The sequence below is a fragment of the Dictyostelium discoideum genome, assembly GCF_000004695.1.
Source record: "Dictyostelium discoideum AX4 chromosome 4 chromosome, whole genome shotgun sequence".
Taxonomy (NCBI): Eukaryota; Evosea; class Eumycetozoa; order Dictyosteliales; family Dictyosteliaceae; genus Dictyostelium; species Dictyostelium discoideum.
Genome location: NC_007090.3, coordinates 2,444,575 through 2,462,074, shown reverse-complemented (window position 1 = coordinate 2,462,074; position 17,500 = coordinate 2,444,575). Strand labels below are relative to the sequence as shown.

Here is a 17,500-nt window from a genome sequence, read left to right as displayed (position 1 = left end):
TGATAACAACATTGGGTAATTGCATTCATTGCCCTTTGAAATGTTTCTTGTGAACAATCAACCAAACTAAGTAATAGAGTATGATCAATATTTATTGAATGTTGTTGTGTCATAATATAAACTGATGCCGCTGAAAATATACCATCATCAATATTGGTAAATTGACTTTGAACTTCTTCAATACCACCTAATATTTTAGTTCTATATAGTTTTAATAAATTTTCACTTGATTCACAAATTGTTGAATTTAATTTAAATGTATTTGAAATTTCTACTATTGAATAAGGTGGTCTTCTACAATAATAATAATAATAATAATAACAATAATAATAATAATAATAATAATAATAATAATAATAATAATAATAATAATAATAATAATAATAATAATAATAATAATAATAATAATAATAATAATAATAATAATAATAATAATAATAATAATAATAATAATAATAATAATAATTGTTTTATTTTATAATTATAAAATTTTATTAATTTCCAAGTTTTTTTTATTTTTTATTTTTTTATTTTTTATTTTTATTTTCCAAAAAAAAAAAAATATATTTATTTTGTTTTTTTTTTATTATTAAACTTACTTTTTACCTAAAATTGTATACAAAGCAAGAATTGATTGTTCAAATAATTTATCATTTGTTCCAAGAACTCTTACTAATTGGCTTTTATTTAATTCTATTGATAGTCTAAAAAAAAAATAAAAAAATAAAAAAAAATTTTAATATTTATTATTTATTAAAATATTTGTAAATTATTATTATTATTATTATTATTATTATTATTATTATTATTATTATTATTATAATTATTATAATTATTATAATTATTTTTATTTTAATTATTATTTTTTTTTTTAATATGAAAATAAAAATAAAAATAGAAAAAGGTTTTAAATTGTATACAAACTCTTTACAGGCAACAAAAATACAAGCGCCAGGTTTACACATTTCAAGAGGACCCAAGCCCATCGGTCTTTTAACTTTAATTAGTCTTGAATATTCTGATGATCTATTTAAAACTTTTTTATTTTTTAATGATAATTTATTCATTACATCTTCAATATCCATTATATAATATTATATAGTTTTTATTATTACTATTATTATTTTTTTTTTTTTTTTTTTTTTTTTTTTTTCAAAAAATTGGTGTTTGGGTTTAAAAAAAAGTGAAGAGAATTTTTTTATTTTTTTTTTTTCACAAAAGCGCGCACACCGCTGTGTTATTGGATTATATTTTTCATATAAAAACTGAGAAGCTTCTCATTTTGTTCATCCGCACTAGAAAATTCAAAAAATAAAAAAAATTAAAAAATAAAAAAAAGAGTCGAAGTGGAAGCTCCCATCAAAAAATTATTTCCAAAATGTGTTTTATAACTTTTTTTTAGTAAAAAAAAAAAAAAATAATAAAAAAAAAAACAAATTATTTTTTTTTATTTAATCTTCCAATTTTTTTTTATTTAATTTTGATTTGTTTTTGGATTTTTTTTTTTTTTTTTTTTTTTTTTTTATTATCACTTTTTATTTTATTTTTTTTTAAAAAACAAACCAACAAGGGTTTTATGTTTTGAAAATTTAAAAAAAAAAAAAAATAAAATAAAAATAAAAAAAAATAAAATTTTTTATGAGGAAAAAATGTATCTCAAATTTTTAATTAATTTTTTTTTTCTTTTTTTTTTTTTTTTTTTTTTTTATTTTTTAATTTTTCTCACATATATAAACGATTAAGAATAAACTAATAATAAAATGTTTAGTTTTTTAAAGAAACCTACTCCAGAGGAGTTAGTAAAGAAATGGAAAAGAGAATTAAGAAGAGAAGATAGAGGTTTAGATACTCAATTAAGAGGTATTTTTTTTTTTTTTTAAAACTTCAAAAATAAAAAAAAAAATAATATAAAAATTATTACATATTATAATATGTTAAAAATATAATAATTTTAACCAATTGTTGTTTTTTATTTTTTTTTTATATATAATAATAATAATAATAATAATAATAATAATAATAATAATAATAATAATAATAATAATAATAATAATAATAATAATAATAATAAAGCAATTGATATGCAAGAAAAGAAAACAGTTAGAATGATTAAAGAAAGAGTTAAAGCAGGAGATCAAAAGAGTGCAAAAACATTAGCAAAAGAGATTGTAAATAGTAGAAAAGCAAAAGAAAGAATATATACAGCAAAAGCACAAATGAATTCAGTATCAATGCAATTACAAAGTAATTTAGCAATGACAAAAGTTCAAGGAAATTTAGCAAAATCAACAGAGATTATGAAAATGATGAATGATCTCATTAAATTACCCGAACTAAATAAAGTTATGATGGCAATGGGTTCAGAGATGACAAAAGCAGGTATAATGGAAGAGATGATTTCTGATGTATTCGATATGCAAGGTGAAGATCTTGAAGAGGAAGCAGAAATGGAAGTTAATAAAATTATGGATGAGATTTTAGTATCTGGTCCACAAGTTAGTTCAGCACCATTAGAAACTCATCAACAAGAAGAAGTTGTTCAAGAAAAACAAGAAGATAGTGAATTACTTGATCGTTTGAAAGCTTTAAAATCTTAAAATTTTGAAAAAAAAAAAAAAAAAAAAAAAAAAAAAAGAAAACCCCTAAAATCAAGAAAAAAAAAACAAAAACTTTGCTATTTATTTTTTATTCTTAATTCCAAAATAACACACCTTTTGTATAAATACCCCAATCAAATAAAAATAAAAAAAAAAAACTAAAAATAAATTTTTTAATAATCAAAAAAAAAAAAAAAAAAAAAAAAAAAACAGAAATAAATTTTTTTTTTTTTTGGTAATAAATAAAAAAAAATAAACAGAAATAGATTTTTTTATTTTTTTATTTTTTTTTTTTTGAAACAGTAATATTAATATAAAATTATTATTACTTTTTTTTTTTTTTATTTTTTTAGGATACATTTTTTTTTTTTTTTTTTAAATTAAAATTTTAATTTAAATTTTATCAAATTCACTTCTATGAATAAAAGAAATACCTTCATTATGAAGTGATTTTAACATTGGTTTATAAAATTCTTTAGTGATTGGTCTAATTGCACCAACTTCTTTAATTTGATTTTCAACCAATAATTCAGCTGCGATAGCAACTGGTAAACCAACTACAGTGCTAACAGCAGATTGATCTTTTGAACCATAGTAAACGAGTGTTGAAGTTTTAGTTTCATGTTTACCACCATCCCATTCGATACCAACGACATTATGTAAAATGATTAAATCTCTTTCTGATGGTAAGAGATTGAGTTTAGTTTTCAATAACTCTGTGAAAGCTTCGAAATAGTTACCACATTGAGCGACATTATTCTTTTCACTAAAGATATCTAACCACTCAAAGACGTAAAGGATATAGGTAATCTTATCATCGTCATAGCCTTTTGAAGGATAACCTCTTCTAGTTCTAAGTTTTCTTCTTAAAAGTTCTTGAGTTGGAATACCTTCACTTTGAGGAATTGGTAAGATATGACGCATTGCGAGATTCCATGACATTGGTGGGGCGGATGGGGCGAGATGTGATTTGCTAGTGGTATCCAATAGACCAATTTCGACGGCAGCTTCCATGACTTGACAGAAACCTTTATAACGGATGGTACCACGGAAAAGAGTATTTACACTCTCAATACCATAGGTCTTGGTAAGATGAAGACAATCTCTATTTGGTACACCTTCTAATGACAATGCTGGGAAGATATCGACTGGTTGAACTCTTTTATAGACCTCACTACCTGGAATGTAGATATCTTGACCATCACGACGGAATTTACTATCATTGGTAACACCAGAGATAATCTCTTTTGGTGACCAAGTGAATTTATAGCCCAATGGATTATCGGATGATTCTGGTGCAGGTAAGCCACCACACCAAGAGACAAAAGTTCTGACTTTACCACCCTTGTTTGTGGCATCGTTAATGACTCTGCAAGCTTCCAAATGATCGATACCTGGATCCAAACCCATTTCATTCAAGAGAGTGATACCAGCTTCTTTGGCATCCTTATCGAGTGCTTCCATCTCGCTACTCATATAACCTGGTGAAACCATATGTTTCTTTTGACGAATACATGATTTGGCTACCAATATTGTGAGTTCATCTGGAAGTAAACTCACAACAACTCTATGTCTCTTTACAATTTCATCCAATTTCTCTTGATCATTAACATCGATAACTACAGTTTGACATTCTGGATCATAGGATGCTGCCTTCTTTGATTGTTCAATTGAAACATCACCAACTGTCAATTTATGACTTGGATTTCTTGCTAAATAAGAAATGGTTGGATATGATACTGAACCTGCTCCTAAAATTAAAATTCTAGTTGTTAATTCTTCTCTCTTCTTTCTAAGTTCAGTAATATATTCAAATGGTGGTGTTAATGAACCATGACATGTAATAATTGCTCTTTTCATTTCTGGTGCAATATCTGTCATTTTTTCATATGGTAATTTTGGATCTGATTTAACCTATCATATGATAATAAAAAAATAAAATAAAAATTTAAAGTTAATTTAATTATTATTATTATTATTAAATAATAAATTATTATTATTATTATTATTTTTTGTTTTAAATATTAATACATACAACTTGTTCCATAAATTTTAAAAGATGATCACCAAACCATTGAGTTGCTTCTTTTGGGAATTCAGTTGGTAAATTATCAACTGCTAAAAATAAGATACCATCACGATACATATATTGTTGATCAGTGGTTGGATCATGAACTTCTTGAGTTCTTGGATCATAGATATAAAGTGGTGAATCGATTGAAGTGGTTGTCATTAAGAATTCCAATGAACCATTTACATCGGCAGAGATATCAGCAACACCAATCAATCTACTATTGTTAGTTTCAACCAATTCTTCCATTTGTCTAATTGTGATTAAACGTGGATATTTGGCATCCCAATACATACAATTGATAATACATGATATGTATGGTGCATATTTCTCACAAAAGATTGGTTTATATTTACTTGGATCTGCATAATATTCAGCTTTATTAAATTTCTTTTCTGGATCAATTGGTGCTGCCATGTGTTCTGATGTAATAATTGTACCATATAAAATACCTCTTTCTCCCTCTAATAAAAAATAAATTAATAAATTAATAAATAAATCAATAATTATTATTATTATTAAAACTTACTCTTATTTTTAACTAATTCAACCATTTCATCTGGTGTAACCATTTTATGTGGTAATAATTTAAAGATTTTAAGTGCACCTTGTGATACAGCACCATCTGAAGTAAAAGCAAAAGTAAATGGTAAAAGGTCATCTGGTAAACCAACTTGTGAAATCTCTTCACCAATTGCTTTAACTGCTTCCATTGCACTTTCAAGTTTTGAATATACATATGAATAACCAACATGCTATAATTTAAAATTTTAATTATTAGTAAATATGATTTTTTTTTTTTTTTTTTTTTTTATAAATTTAATAACAATAACTTACCAAGAATGGTGTTGAAAAACCTTTTGCTAATAAACGATCACCTAATGCATGAAGCATATCAATCATACCAGCATAACCAGCAAAAGAACCGAAACGAACTAATCTTCTATTTTGATCATCAGTGATACGTTCATAATCGATTAAACGAATACGTTTTTTGTTAATTTCATCCAACATTGCCATATTGTATGGTTGAGCTTTGATGGTGTGTGAGAAGAAAATGTAGGTTTTATCATTGTATAAATATTCACTTGGTACTTCTTTTACTGCTACAATTACATCACACTCTTTTAAATCCTCTTGAATGATTGCTCCTGCTTTCTCATATAAAACATTTGGATAATTTCTAAGAGTTGATGGTTGAACAATAACTTTAATACCTTTTTTAACTAATTCTTCAACATGGGATGGCGCTAATGGTGCTCTTCTTTCCCAACGATTCTTATCTTCTCTTCTAATACCTAATGAATAAACTTTTGTCATTTTATTATTATTATTATTATTATTTTTATTAACTGTTATTTTTAAAAAAAGATTGTTTTTTTATTTTTTTATTTCTTATTTCTCTTTTTTTATTATTATTATTATTTTTTTATATATATATAATTTTATCGTCTGTGGGAATGTGGTATGTCAGTGTGTTAGTTTTTTTTTTTTTTTTTTTTTTTTTTTTTTTTTTTTTTTATTTATTTTATTTTATTTTATTTTTTTTTTTTTTTTTTTATTATTATTATTATTTATTTTATTTTTATTTTTAATTTTATTATTTTTTATTGTAAAATAAAATTTTATTTTAAATCTATTTCATTTATAATAATATCTTATAATTTGATATTTTTAGTTATTATAAAATGTAATATAAAAAAAAAAAGAATTGAGAAATTAAAATACCTTTTTATATTAATTTTATTTTTTTTTTTTTTTTTTTTCTGTTTAAAGATTATTTTAAATTCTTTTTTGTGTATGAAGAACAAAGGAAAAAATTAAAAAAAAAAAAAAAAAAAACAAAATAAAATAAAAAAAAAAATTAAAAAAAAATAAAAAAAAGATAAAAAAATTAAAAAAAAATAAAAAATTAATAAAAAAAAAGGTATTTTGATGATGTTTAAATTGAAATTTCAAAAAAAAAAAAAAAATTAAAAAAAATAAAAAATATTATAATTTCCCACCGACCGACCAGCCCACAGGGGCGTCATCATCTTTAAAAAGATTATTATAATAATCTTAAAACCATTTTTTTCTTATTTTTATTTTTATTTTTTTTTAATTTTTTTTAATTATTTCTTATTTTTTTTCTAAAAGCACCCATACTTTATTTTTTTCTTTTTTATTATTACTATTTTTAAAAAAAAAAAATAAATAAAAATAAATAAATTATTGAAATAAAACCAAATTGGAATTTTATTTTGAATTTTTTTTTTCTTTTTATCTTCTAAAGATTCTCTACCAAAATATACTTTCCAGAAACAAAAGATTTTTTTTAAAAATTCTTAATTAAATTAGAATATTTTATTGATCAATAATAATTAATTATGTTTTTTTTGAAAAGAAAAAAAAAAAAAAAAAGAAAAAAAAAAAAAAAAAATAATAATAATAATAATGTAATCAATAATTTTAATTTTTTATTTTATTATTATTATTATTATTATTATTATTATTGTTATTATTTGTAATTTTTTTTAAAGAGTAATTCATTACTTTTAAAAATGTATCTCTTAAACATGATGGAATATTATCAGTTGACATTTTTTCAAAAGCTTCAAGTGTTTTTATTTTTAATTTTTCAGTGGATTCTTGCATATTTAATCCAAATGCAAATATTCTAACCAAAGTATCAAAGAGATTATGACCTTTTCCTTTTTTACCAAATCCATTTATAAAAATTTCAGGTACTTTGATTATTGCTTGGTTTTCTAATTTTACATCAAACAATGTTGTTGAACGTATACCTTCATAAAAAATATCCAAATATTCTTTCCAAGTTTTATTTGTTTCTCTATTTTTAGTTTCAACTTCTTTTTCAATTAACTTTTCAATAACAAAACAAACCATATCTTGTTGTGATAAATTTGTATTTATTTCTTGTGATGATGGTGTTGTTGTTGTTATTGTTGATAAATGTGAATCTGGAGATGTTTTTAAAAATTCATTTTTTATCATATAAAATAATACTAAAGGAGAACATAAAAACATCTCATAACTATAGTAATCAATTGTTATTAAAAATTCACCTTCATTTTTACCATCATCTTTATCTAATAAACCAATGATTTGAGAATTACCTAATCTGAATGATTCTTCAGTAACTGATTTTTCAGATAGTAATTTAACCTTTTCTTTAACTGATGTTTTACCACCGATTGTATTTGTTTCTTTTAGGGTATTAATTAATTTTTGAATGGATTTGACATTTTCATCATTTCCATCCATTTTCTTTAATATTAATGATACTTGATTAAGATCATGTTGACTATTATTTTTTATACCAGCATTACAAAATACTAATCTAGTTGTGTGTGGATAATTAAATAGTTTTTTATATGCAATTTCATAGAATTTACTATCATCGTCGTCTTCAACAAATACAAGTTTTGAACTATCTACAACTGATAACATTCCATCACTAACATAGCTAATTGCATTTTCATGTGATTTTAATTCTTTAATTTTTACAGAATTTCCATCCGATATGGTTAAAGATTTCTCTAATAAATAATAATGAAAACCATACTCTGATGCAATTCTTAATGATGTTGAATTATGAGTTGACATTATAATTTTCAAATTATTTCTTTGTTTATGAATTGCATTAAATAAAACTCTTAATGATTGAGCATGCAATGTTGTTTCAATTTCATCTAATAATAACAAAACTTCTTCATCAGCAATACCTGAATAATTATCTTGATAGAATACAATTAAAGCAAACACTATAAATAATGTTTTTTCACCGGATGATAAATCATGGTAATAAAGTGTTACATCATCCATTTTAAATAATAATCTATCACTCTTTAAATCCGATGGTAATAATGAGAAAGGTAAATTATTCGATTTTAATACCTCATTAATTGAATTCCATATATATTTCGTTAAGAATCCTTTATTATTTAGAGTTGATAACATCGAATGTGCTTTATAAACATTTAAAAACTCTTCAAAGAATTTAACCTCTTCATTATTTACGCCATTACTAAATGATAAAACCATAAATTCATTCAAATAAATTGATTGTTTACATTTAAGAATCCCAGAGTTTGTGAAAACCTTTTTTAAAAATCTAGTTTTACCTGTACCATTCTTTGCAATTATAAATAATGGATACTCTAATGAATAAATCCAAATATCGAAACCATCATCATTAATAAGTACAGAGTTTGAAACTTTAGAAAGTATTGTGAAAAAATAATAATAATTTTTTACTTGCAATGGTTTTTCTTTTAAATTTTCTAAAAATTTACTCATTTTTAATTCTAAAGTTGTATCTGTTTTTGGATTACTTTTCTTTAATACTAAAAAAGTTAGTTAATAATAATAATAATAATAATAATAATAATAATTTTTTTTTTTTTTTTGTTATTAATAACTTACAATTATAATTTCATTATTATCAATATCAATTTTAATTCGAGTTTCACAAAAAATAAATATCATTGAGTTTTTAAAGATTAAAACCTTGGAATCTTCACACCAATTATTTTTATTTTTCCAAATAATAAAATGATATAATAAATAAAAATTATTTTCTTTTGGAATGTTTGTTTCAAAAGTAATTATTCTGTTTTTACAATATCTCTTAATTTCATTTAAAAATTTCCCAATCTAATTATTGTTTCAAATGGTATTATTATTATTATTAATAATTTTGACATTTTATTTTTAATTGATATATTTTTTGTTTTCAATATAAAATACAAACATAAAGAAAATTAAAAGAAAATATTATTGTGTCTTGATCTTTTAGTGTAATTTCCCATCGTTCAGATGGATAATCTTTTTCATCTATAAATGGAAAATCAGGCAAATCGTTTGGAATAGATTGATCAATTTCATATTTAACCCCATATTTCATCTTTTTATTTATAAAAAAAAAAAATAAAAAAAAAAACAGTGCGTTAAAAGTTAAAATAAAAATAAAACAATTGAAAATAAAAATATCTGAAATAAAAAAAAAAAAAAAAAACAGCGCGGCAAAAGTGAAAATAAAAATAAAAAAAATTACACCTTGGGGAAAAGCAAAAAAAATATGAATTTCCAGTATGATTTTAATTATTGTGCCTCATATGAAGGACTTTATGATAGCACGGCTGAATATGAAAAATACAAAAGTACAGAAATGCTTTATTCCTCATTAAAACCTTAAAAAGACGGAGCCTATCCAACTTTTAAATTTTCTGAAAATATAAGGCACCTTCGAAGATTAATTTTTTGAATATAAAATATTCAAGATCTATTGACAATTAATCTTAATTTCCTGGTATCAAAAAGGACAAAATAAAAAAATATTAAATAAAAAAAAAAAATAAAAAAAAAACAAATAAAATAAAGGTATTACTAAAATAAAAAACATAACAAAAATAAAAACAAAAATAAAAACCATAATTGGTTTGTCAAAAAACATAACAAAAAATAAAAACAAAAATAAAAATATAATTGTTTTTGTTAATTTATAATATTCTTTATTTTTTTTTTTTTTTTTTTTTTTTTCTAACAATTTTTTCATTTAGATTATTTAAAAAAAAAAATTTTATTATTATAAGTTGTTTATTTTTTAAATACTACAAATAAAAAAATAAAAAAAAAAAGTTATAAAAAAAGTCAAACGAAAATATTTTTGAACCAATTATTATAAATATCTTCATTCCATGTCATCTGGGTGGATTCCAAACTGTTATTATTTTGGAATTAATCCAGATTCTAAAAAAATAAAAATAAAATAAAACACTTGGTCATTTTTTCTTTGAAAATAAGATTTTTTGTGGAAAAAAAAATTAAAAAAAAAAGATATTAATTCAAAACCAAAAAAAAAAAAAAAAAAAAATAAATTAAAATTTTGTTCCATTGTACAAAAACGTTCTAAAGATTTTTTTTTTGAAAAAAAAATAGTGTGAAGAAAAAAAAAAAATATCAATCAATTTTGAAAACCATCCCTTATTATTTTATTTTATTTTTTTTTTTTATTAGTATAAATTAAATTTTTTTTTTTTTTTTTTTACCACCATCTTTCAAAATCTTGCTCATTTTGAAGTAGTAAATAAAAAAAAAATAAAAAAAATAATGAAACTCTTATTTTCAATTATATTTTTAATCTTTTCAATTAACTCAGTTTTTTCAAAAAATGAAACAATTGTATTAACTCCATTCAGAGATTCAAAATGCACTCAAGTTGGTGGTGGTATTGGTTATGGTTATATGCCAGAATTGACATCTATGAATTCAAATTTAATTCAAGTTTTTGGAAATTTTTATGACCTTTTAGATTTCTCTGAATCAACAAAAAGTGATCAACTCAAGATGAGCGTACTTGGTTCAAATGGAAAACCTTATGTTACAGAGATATTCAATTTTAATACATGCCAATATTCAACCTATTTTAAAGGTTATTATTTAGTTGAATTGAATGCTGATTTACCAAAAAATTCATTACAATTTAATGTATGGAGTAAATCTGGTAGTTTTGGTGACCCATGTAGTATTGATAATTATCAAAACTTTACTTTTGTAACAAATGGTACAACAGTTGATTATGATAATCAAAGTTCAACTCAAGAATTTACTTGTGTAGAAGGAATTCCATACATCACAATTTGTGGTGATAATTCTAATTCCTGTAATACAAACCATTTAACTACATGTTTTGATGCTCAATATAAAGCAACTTGCATTAATTAAAAAAAAAAAAAATAAAAAAAAAAATAAAATAAAAAAATAGAAGCAAAAAAAAAAAAAAATAAAAATAGTCTTTTTTTTTTTTTTACAACAATTATTTCATTTTTATTATTATTATTATTATAATTATTATTATTCAAAGTTTAAATTGAGATTGTGATAATAAAAAAAAATATTACTTTCAATTTTAAGAACTAGAATTAAAAAAAAAAAGCCAATTGAAAAATGAAAAAACAAAAAAAAAAGGTTTTAAATTATTGTAATTTTTGTAAAAAATTCTTGGCAAATAAAAAAAAAAAAAAAAAAAAGCGGTTGGGTGTAAAAATTTCTTGGTGAAAAGTGATTTTGTGCGGCGCTGGTGGGTGTTTGTGGCCTTTTTTTTTTTTTACTTTAATTTTTTTATTTTCTTAAAACACGGCTTTTTTGGAAAGCTAGGAATTTTTTTTTTTAATTTTATTTTTGGTTTTATGAAAAAAAAAAAAAATAAAGAAAATTGGAGGAAATAAAAAACTTTTAAAAAAAAAAAAATTTTAATCAGTACAACAACTCTTTTTTTTTTTTTCTTATTTTTTTTTTTTTTTTTAATATTAAATATTTTTCTTGTTTTTTTCAACATTGAAAAAAAAAATAATAATAATATAAAATAAAAATAAAAAATATAAAATAAAAAATGAAAAATTATTTTATTTTAATTATTTCATTGATTGCTATTGTTGGAAGTGTGAAATCTAGTCCAACTTCAGATTCATGTATTTTTAATAACTCTGATTATACAATTGATTTATCTCCATTAAAAAACCAATCATTTTTTTTCAGAGCACCATATAATCAAGTATCTGGTGGAATTTATTCTGTAAATTTTTTTATTTTATTTTATTTTATTTTTTTTCTTTTTAATTAAAATTAATAAAAATTAACCCATACTATTTTACTAGTATAATTTCAATTTATGCTCAAAAAATATTTTTTGTGAAAATAATGTTACACTTTTAGAGGGTACACAATCATGTCAAACAGAGGGAGTGTCTAATTTTGAAATTGGTAATGTTAATAATGTAGTCTATCTATTTAATCCAAGTCCAAATAATACAATTCAAATTACCTACTATAATTCCCAACAACAACCTACTACCGGTTGTGGCAATGCAGGACATAGAAATTCAACATATTCATTTAAATGTAACCCAAATGTTAGATTCTTAATCAAAGAATTAAGTGAAAGTCCTAAATGTATCTACAACTTTTTTATTGAAAGTCAATATGCTTGTCCAATTCCAAACCCAACTCAACAACCATCTCAAACACCATCTCAAACACCATCTCATACACCAACTCAAACACCAACTCAAGTACCAACTCAAACACCATCTCAAACACCAACTCAAACACCATCTCAAACACCAACTCAAACACCATCTCATACACCAACCCAAACACCATCTCATACACCAACCCAAACACCATCTCAAACACCAACCCAAACACCATCTCATACACCAACCCAAACACCATCTCATACACCAACCCAAACACCAAAGCCTTCAAAAATTTTATGCAGTGTAACAAATAATGGTATTACTGTTAATAGTCCTCAACCAATTTATTGTAAAGGTAATGGTCCAATAATGTGTACATCAAGTGGTGGGTCAACTTGTTCAACTGATAATATTAATGGTACCATTAATTGTTCTTCTCCAAGTCCATCAATTCATTGTGTTGGAGATAATGTTGTATGTGAAACCTCTGATGTTGAATGTTCAATCAATGTTAACACTCATTCAGGTTTAAAAGTTAATAATCTTGTTCTTGGTTCTGATATCTATGATTCATCATTACATCAAACAATCCCAAAAGAAAAAGATTCATCTTTTGGTAACACCATTAAAGTTTCATTATGTTTCTCTGCTATATTTATTATTTTATCATTATTATTATAATAATAAAAAAATAATAATAAAACAAAATAGTTTTTCTATTGTTTGTTTTTTAAAAAAAAGCTTTTGCTTCACTTCAAATTATCATTAATTTTTTATTATTTCATTTTTATTATTTTTTTTTTTTTCTTTACAATTTTATCATTAATTTTTTATTATTTCATTTTTATATTAATTGTTTCATTTTTTTTTATTATCATTTTATTTTTATTTTTTTTATTATTAATTTTCAATAAATATGTTTCTTAAATGAGATATTAAATTTATAATTTCTTGTAGATATTTTTTACAAAGAGTGAAAGGTAAAATCATTAAAAAAATAAAGGACAACAATTACAAAAAAAAAAAAAAGAGTTTAAATAATAAACCAAACATTATATTTTATTATTCCAGAAGTTTACTGATGATATGGTTGTACGCATTTTTTTTTTTTTTCAATTTCGTGCAACAAAACCGTTTTGTTTGTTTTTTTTTTTTTATTTTTATTTTTATTTTTATTTTTTTTTTGTTTTTTAGATATTTTTTATTATAGCACCAAAAATATCAACGGTCGAGGTAAAAATCTTTCAAAAAAGTAAAAACTGAACCCTATAGTTATTCAAATATTATTTTTTTTTTTTTTTTATTTTTTTTTTTTTTTTATTTTAATTTTACTCTTTTTAAATTTTTTTTTATTTTTTTATAGGCAAATCATTTTTTTTTTCCCACCCCGTAATCCTTTTCCCACCTTTTTTTTTTTTTATATTTTTTTATTATAAATATATTTACATTTATTTTTTTTATTTTTTTACTGATTTTCCTTTAAAAAAAAAAAAAAAATAAAAATAAAAATCAAACCAAATCTTTTTTTTTTTTTTTTTTTTTTTTTTAATTCAATTTAAAATTAAAAAAATATAATAAACATAAAATGGTGGATATTAGAAAATCACTTTTTTTTATAATATTTTTTATTTTTTATAATTATGTAAATTCACAAAAAGCAATAAATTCGGATGCATTTTGCCAAAAGAAAACTATAACATCCATATGTGACCCATATTTATTTAATACAGGTGAATATTATTATTTTTTTAATACTTTATTTTTTATTTTTTATTTTTATATATAACCAAAACTCTTTATCTTATTAAAAAAAAAAATGAAATTTATTATTAAATTAAATTAAATTCAATTAATTTAATTTTATATGATAATACACAAAATTTACCTTTACCAAAAAAAAAAAAAATCATAAAAAAATAATCAAAATAAAAATCTACTTAAATATCTAATCCTTTATTTTGATTATTATATAATTGTGGTTATTTTTGAAATTTCCCCCATTTAAAAAAATGAATAAAATTTTTTTTTTTTTTAAACACTTTTGCCCAAAATTAAAAAATCTAATTTAAAAAAAATCTTTTTTTTTTTTTTTTCTCAAATCCAGATTCAATTTATATTTTTAATTCAACAACAACACAAGAAAGTATAGAATTAGAAATAAAACGTTTGTTGGGATTTTTTTCAATGCTCCCATCAACATGCCAAGTTCCATCAACTTATAGATTAATATGTAATCAATATTTCCAAACTTGTGTTCCAATTTCAAAAACAGATAATTCATCAACTATAGCAATTCCTTTAAGACCATGTAGAGAATCATGTGATTATGGTAATGGTATTTGTGGAACTCAATCAATTACCCCATGCACAGGTACATTCACAGAACCAACAATTTATAAATTTCCAGTTACATCAAATGTATTTGATCTTTCATCATTGGGTGGACCAAGTAATTATGATTTACAATGTTTAAATATTGATACGATGAAAGCAGGTAATTTAAATGGTACCTATATTTCAAATAATGAAACTGTAATTGTTAATCAAACATGTGTTTATCCTTTAGTTTATAGAAATTCAACCAATAGAGAAGATGATATTAAAAAAGGTTACCAATATCTTACCGAAACCTCCGATTGTTTATTACCCTGTCCAGTACCATTCTTTACAGAGAATGAATGGTACCAATTTAAAGATTTAACAACAGTTACTGGTGTAATTTCATTTGTTTGTATATTTTTCAATATTTTCATATATGGTTTTTTAAATAAAAAACATGATAGACATACAATTGGTATTTTATGTTTATCATTTTCTTTATGGTGTTGTATGTTATCAGATTTAATTGTCGCTTCAAGTCCAGATTATTCTTTAGTTTGTCCTGAACCTGGTAGATTTGCAAGAATTCATGATTCAAGATGTGTTGCAAATGGTATAATTTTTCAATGGGTATGTTTTTTTTTTTTTTTTTTTTTTTTTTTTTTTTTTTTTTTTATAGTAAAATTAATATTATTAACACTATATTTATTTAAAATTATTATAGGGTGCAGTTTGTACAACAATGTTTTGGTCAGCAATGGTATTTATTTATTTAATTATTATTATTTTTTTTTATTTTTTTTTTATAATCAAAAATTAATTTTTTATTTTTAATTATTTTAATTTTTAGGCAATTGATTTATATTTAGTTATTAAAAAATTATCATTACCAGCATTTACTGTTAAATATTTTGTTGCTGCAATTTTTACTTTAGCTTTATTATTTACAACTGTACCATTAGCTTGGGATGATTATGGATATGGTTTTGGAGGTGTTGGGTTTGTATTTTTTTTTTTTTCTTAAAAAAATTAATTTTTAATTTTTTAATTAATATTAATTAAGATGTTTTGTTTTTTTTTTTTTTTGAAAAAAAAAAAACAGTTGTTGGATTATGAGTAATTCAGTTCAAAATGGTTGTTTTTGGATACCAATGTTAATATGTTTATTAATTGGAGCAGTTTCAATTTGTTTAATTATTTATGAAATTGTTAAAGTTTTTAAAAATGTTGGTAGATCAGGAATTTCAATTATATTAGCAAATGCAAGATTATTTGGTATAGTTTCATTTATTTTTATAGAATATATTTATTTATTTGTATATCATTTTTGGGTTCAAGAAAATACAGAGAAATTCACACAAAATATTACAGATTGGGTAATTTGTGTTCAAACAACAGGTTCATCAGATGGTTGTCCATTACCAAAAGCCGTACCTTATGCAACTCAATTTATATTTTTATTTTTCTTACGTTTGTTAGGTATTGAAGTTTGCATTTTCTATGGTATTAATTCTCGTTCAAAAAATATAATTTTAGAATCTGATCTTGTGAATAATAAATACTTTAAAGCAATTCGTTCTAAAATTTCAAGTGTTGGTGCAACTTCAACTACAAAGAATAATACTTCAACAAATAATACTTCTGATCAATTCAATACTTCAATGTTTAGTGTTGAAGTTTCAAAAAATGGTGGTGATGATGATGATTTATAAAATTTTCAACAAAAATAACTTATAACAAGAAATTGGCTTTATTATTTTTATTATTATTATTATTTATTTTAAAATTTTGTATAATTAAGCACTGTAATATAAAATTATTATTAAATAAAAAAAAAAAAAAAAAAAAAAAAAAAAAAAAAAGATTAAGGATATTCTATTGTACATTTAATATTTTTATTTCTAACAATAATATTATTCCAATGATTTATAGAAAATAATAATAAAATAATAAAAACAATTTTTTTTTTTTTTTTTTTAAAAAATTATATTTTATGTTTATTAAAAAGGTTTATTTTTTTTGGTTATTTTAATTTAATTTTTTTTTTTTTTTTTTTTTTTTTTGTTTTTTTTTTTTTTTTTTTTTTTGTACATTATATATTTGAGGCGCATTTTTATGAAAATAAGACTGGAAAAAAATTAAAATTAAAACAATACATGATTTTATAAATTAGGTTTTTGGATTTATGTTGGTGAGTTATAGAGTGGATTTTCACCTCCATTACTTGATTGAGTATATAATGGATTAGCTTGTGAAGCTGCCATAACATTTCCTTGACTTGTTTTCCAAGCATCATAACCTTTCTTACCCGCAAACTTTATTAAATTAAAAAAAAAAAAAAGAAAAGAAAATAAGGTATTAGAATTTGAGTTTTTTTTTTTTTTTTTTTTTTTTTTTTTTTTTTAAAAAAAAGATTACTTACTATAGCAGCACCTAAAACAACAGCACCAACTACAACAACACTTGCAATAACAGCAGTTGAAACTAAAGCAGCTTTTTGACAAACAAATGGTTTTGGATCATAATCTTCA

At 21.7% G+C, this 17,500-nt stretch overlaps 8 protein-coding genes across 8 annotated transcripts in view; 4 read left to right on the top strand and 4 right to left on the bottom strand.

The window, feature by feature from the left end:
- Nucleotides 1-1,085, bottom strand: part of orcF (origin recognition complex subunit 6) — a gene marked incomplete at both ends in the record, with an annotated part of 1,935 nt that extends 850 nt beyond the window's left edge. The window contains 3 exons of the mRNA XM_633304.1: nucleotides 1-294; nucleotides 600-704; nucleotides 925-1,085. The exon at nucleotides 1-294 is cut by the window's left edge and continues 850 nt beyond it. Of these exons, the coding sequence (XP_638396.1) occupies nucleotides 1-294; nucleotides 600-704; nucleotides 925-1,085 (560 nt within the window). The remainder of the gene's footprint in view (nucleotides 295-599; nucleotides 705-924) is intronic.
- A 675-nt stretch (nucleotides 1,086-1,760) lies between these two features.
- On the top strand, nucleotides 1,761-2,597 carry vps24 (SNF7 family protein; the record flags this gene model as incomplete). The annotated part of the gene is made up of 2 exons (XM_633303.1): nucleotides 1,761-1,860; nucleotides 2,074-2,597. 2 exons carry the CDS (start codon nucleotides 1,761-1,763, stop codon nucleotides 2,595-2,597), a joined length of 624 nt encoding a protein of 207 aa, XP_638395.1.
- Nucleotides 2,598-2,990: 393 nt separating this feature from the next.
- aass (aminoadipic semialdehyde synthase) lies at nucleotides 2,991-5,988 on the bottom strand (the record flags this gene model as incomplete). The annotated part of the gene is made up of 4 exons (XM_633302.1): nucleotides 2,991-4,511; nucleotides 4,633-5,132; nucleotides 5,198-5,423; nucleotides 5,506-5,988. The coding sequence occupies 4 exons, from the start codon at nucleotides 5,986-5,988 to the stop codon at nucleotides 2,991-2,993; spliced, it is 2,730 nt and encodes a 909-aa protein (XP_638394.1).
- A 1,131-nt stretch (nucleotides 5,989-7,119) lies between these two features.
- On the bottom strand, nucleotides 7,120-9,577 carry DDB_G0284767 (hypothetical protein; the record flags this gene model as incomplete). Its single annotated transcript, XM_633301.1, has 3 exons — nucleotides 7,120-9,009; nucleotides 9,097-9,327; nucleotides 9,425-9,577. 3 exons carry the CDS (start codon nucleotides 9,575-9,577, stop codon nucleotides 7,120-7,122), a joined length of 2,274 nt encoding a protein of 757 aa, XP_638393.1.
- Nucleotides 9,578-10,782: 1,205 nt separating this feature from the next.
- On the top strand, nucleotides 10,783-11,397 carry DDB_G0284765 (hypothetical protein; the record flags this gene model as incomplete). Its single annotated transcript, XM_633300.1, has 1 exon — nucleotides 10,783-11,397. The coding sequence occupies one exon, from the start codon at nucleotides 10,783-10,785 to the stop codon at nucleotides 11,395-11,397; it is 615 nt and encodes a 204-aa protein (XP_638392.1).
- A 667-nt stretch (nucleotides 11,398-12,064) lies between these two features.
- On the top strand, nucleotides 12,065-13,331 carry DDB_G0284763 (hypothetical protein; the record flags this gene model as incomplete). The annotated part of the gene is made up of 2 exons (XM_633299.1): nucleotides 12,065-12,247; nucleotides 12,330-13,331. 2 exons carry the CDS (start codon nucleotides 12,065-12,067, stop codon nucleotides 13,329-13,331), a joined length of 1,185 nt encoding a protein of 394 aa, XP_638391.1.
- A 904-nt stretch (nucleotides 13,332-14,235) lies between these two features.
- fslA (G-protein-coupled receptor family protein) lies at nucleotides 14,236-16,681 on the top strand (the record flags this gene model as incomplete). The annotated part of the gene is made up of 5 exons (XM_633298.1): nucleotides 14,236-14,380; nucleotides 14,755-15,599; nucleotides 15,694-15,729; nucleotides 15,820-15,968; nucleotides 16,072-16,681. The coding sequence occupies 5 exons, from the start codon at nucleotides 14,236-14,238 to the stop codon at nucleotides 16,679-16,681; spliced, it is 1,785 nt and encodes a 594-aa protein (XP_638390.1).
- A 471-nt stretch (nucleotides 16,682-17,152) lies between these two features.
- psiM (PA14 domain-containing protein) overlaps nucleotides 17,153-17,500 on the bottom strand; it is a gene marked incomplete at both ends in the record, with an annotated part of 2,718 nt that continues 2,370 nt past the window's right edge. Inside the window, 2 exons of the mRNA XM_633297.1 lie at nucleotides 17,153-17,284; nucleotides 17,392-17,500. The exon at nucleotides 17,392-17,500 is cut by the window's right edge and continues 1,196 nt beyond it. Of these exons, the coding sequence (XP_638389.1) occupies nucleotides 17,153-17,284; nucleotides 17,392-17,500 (241 nt within the window). The remainder of the gene's footprint in view (nucleotides 17,285-17,391) is intronic.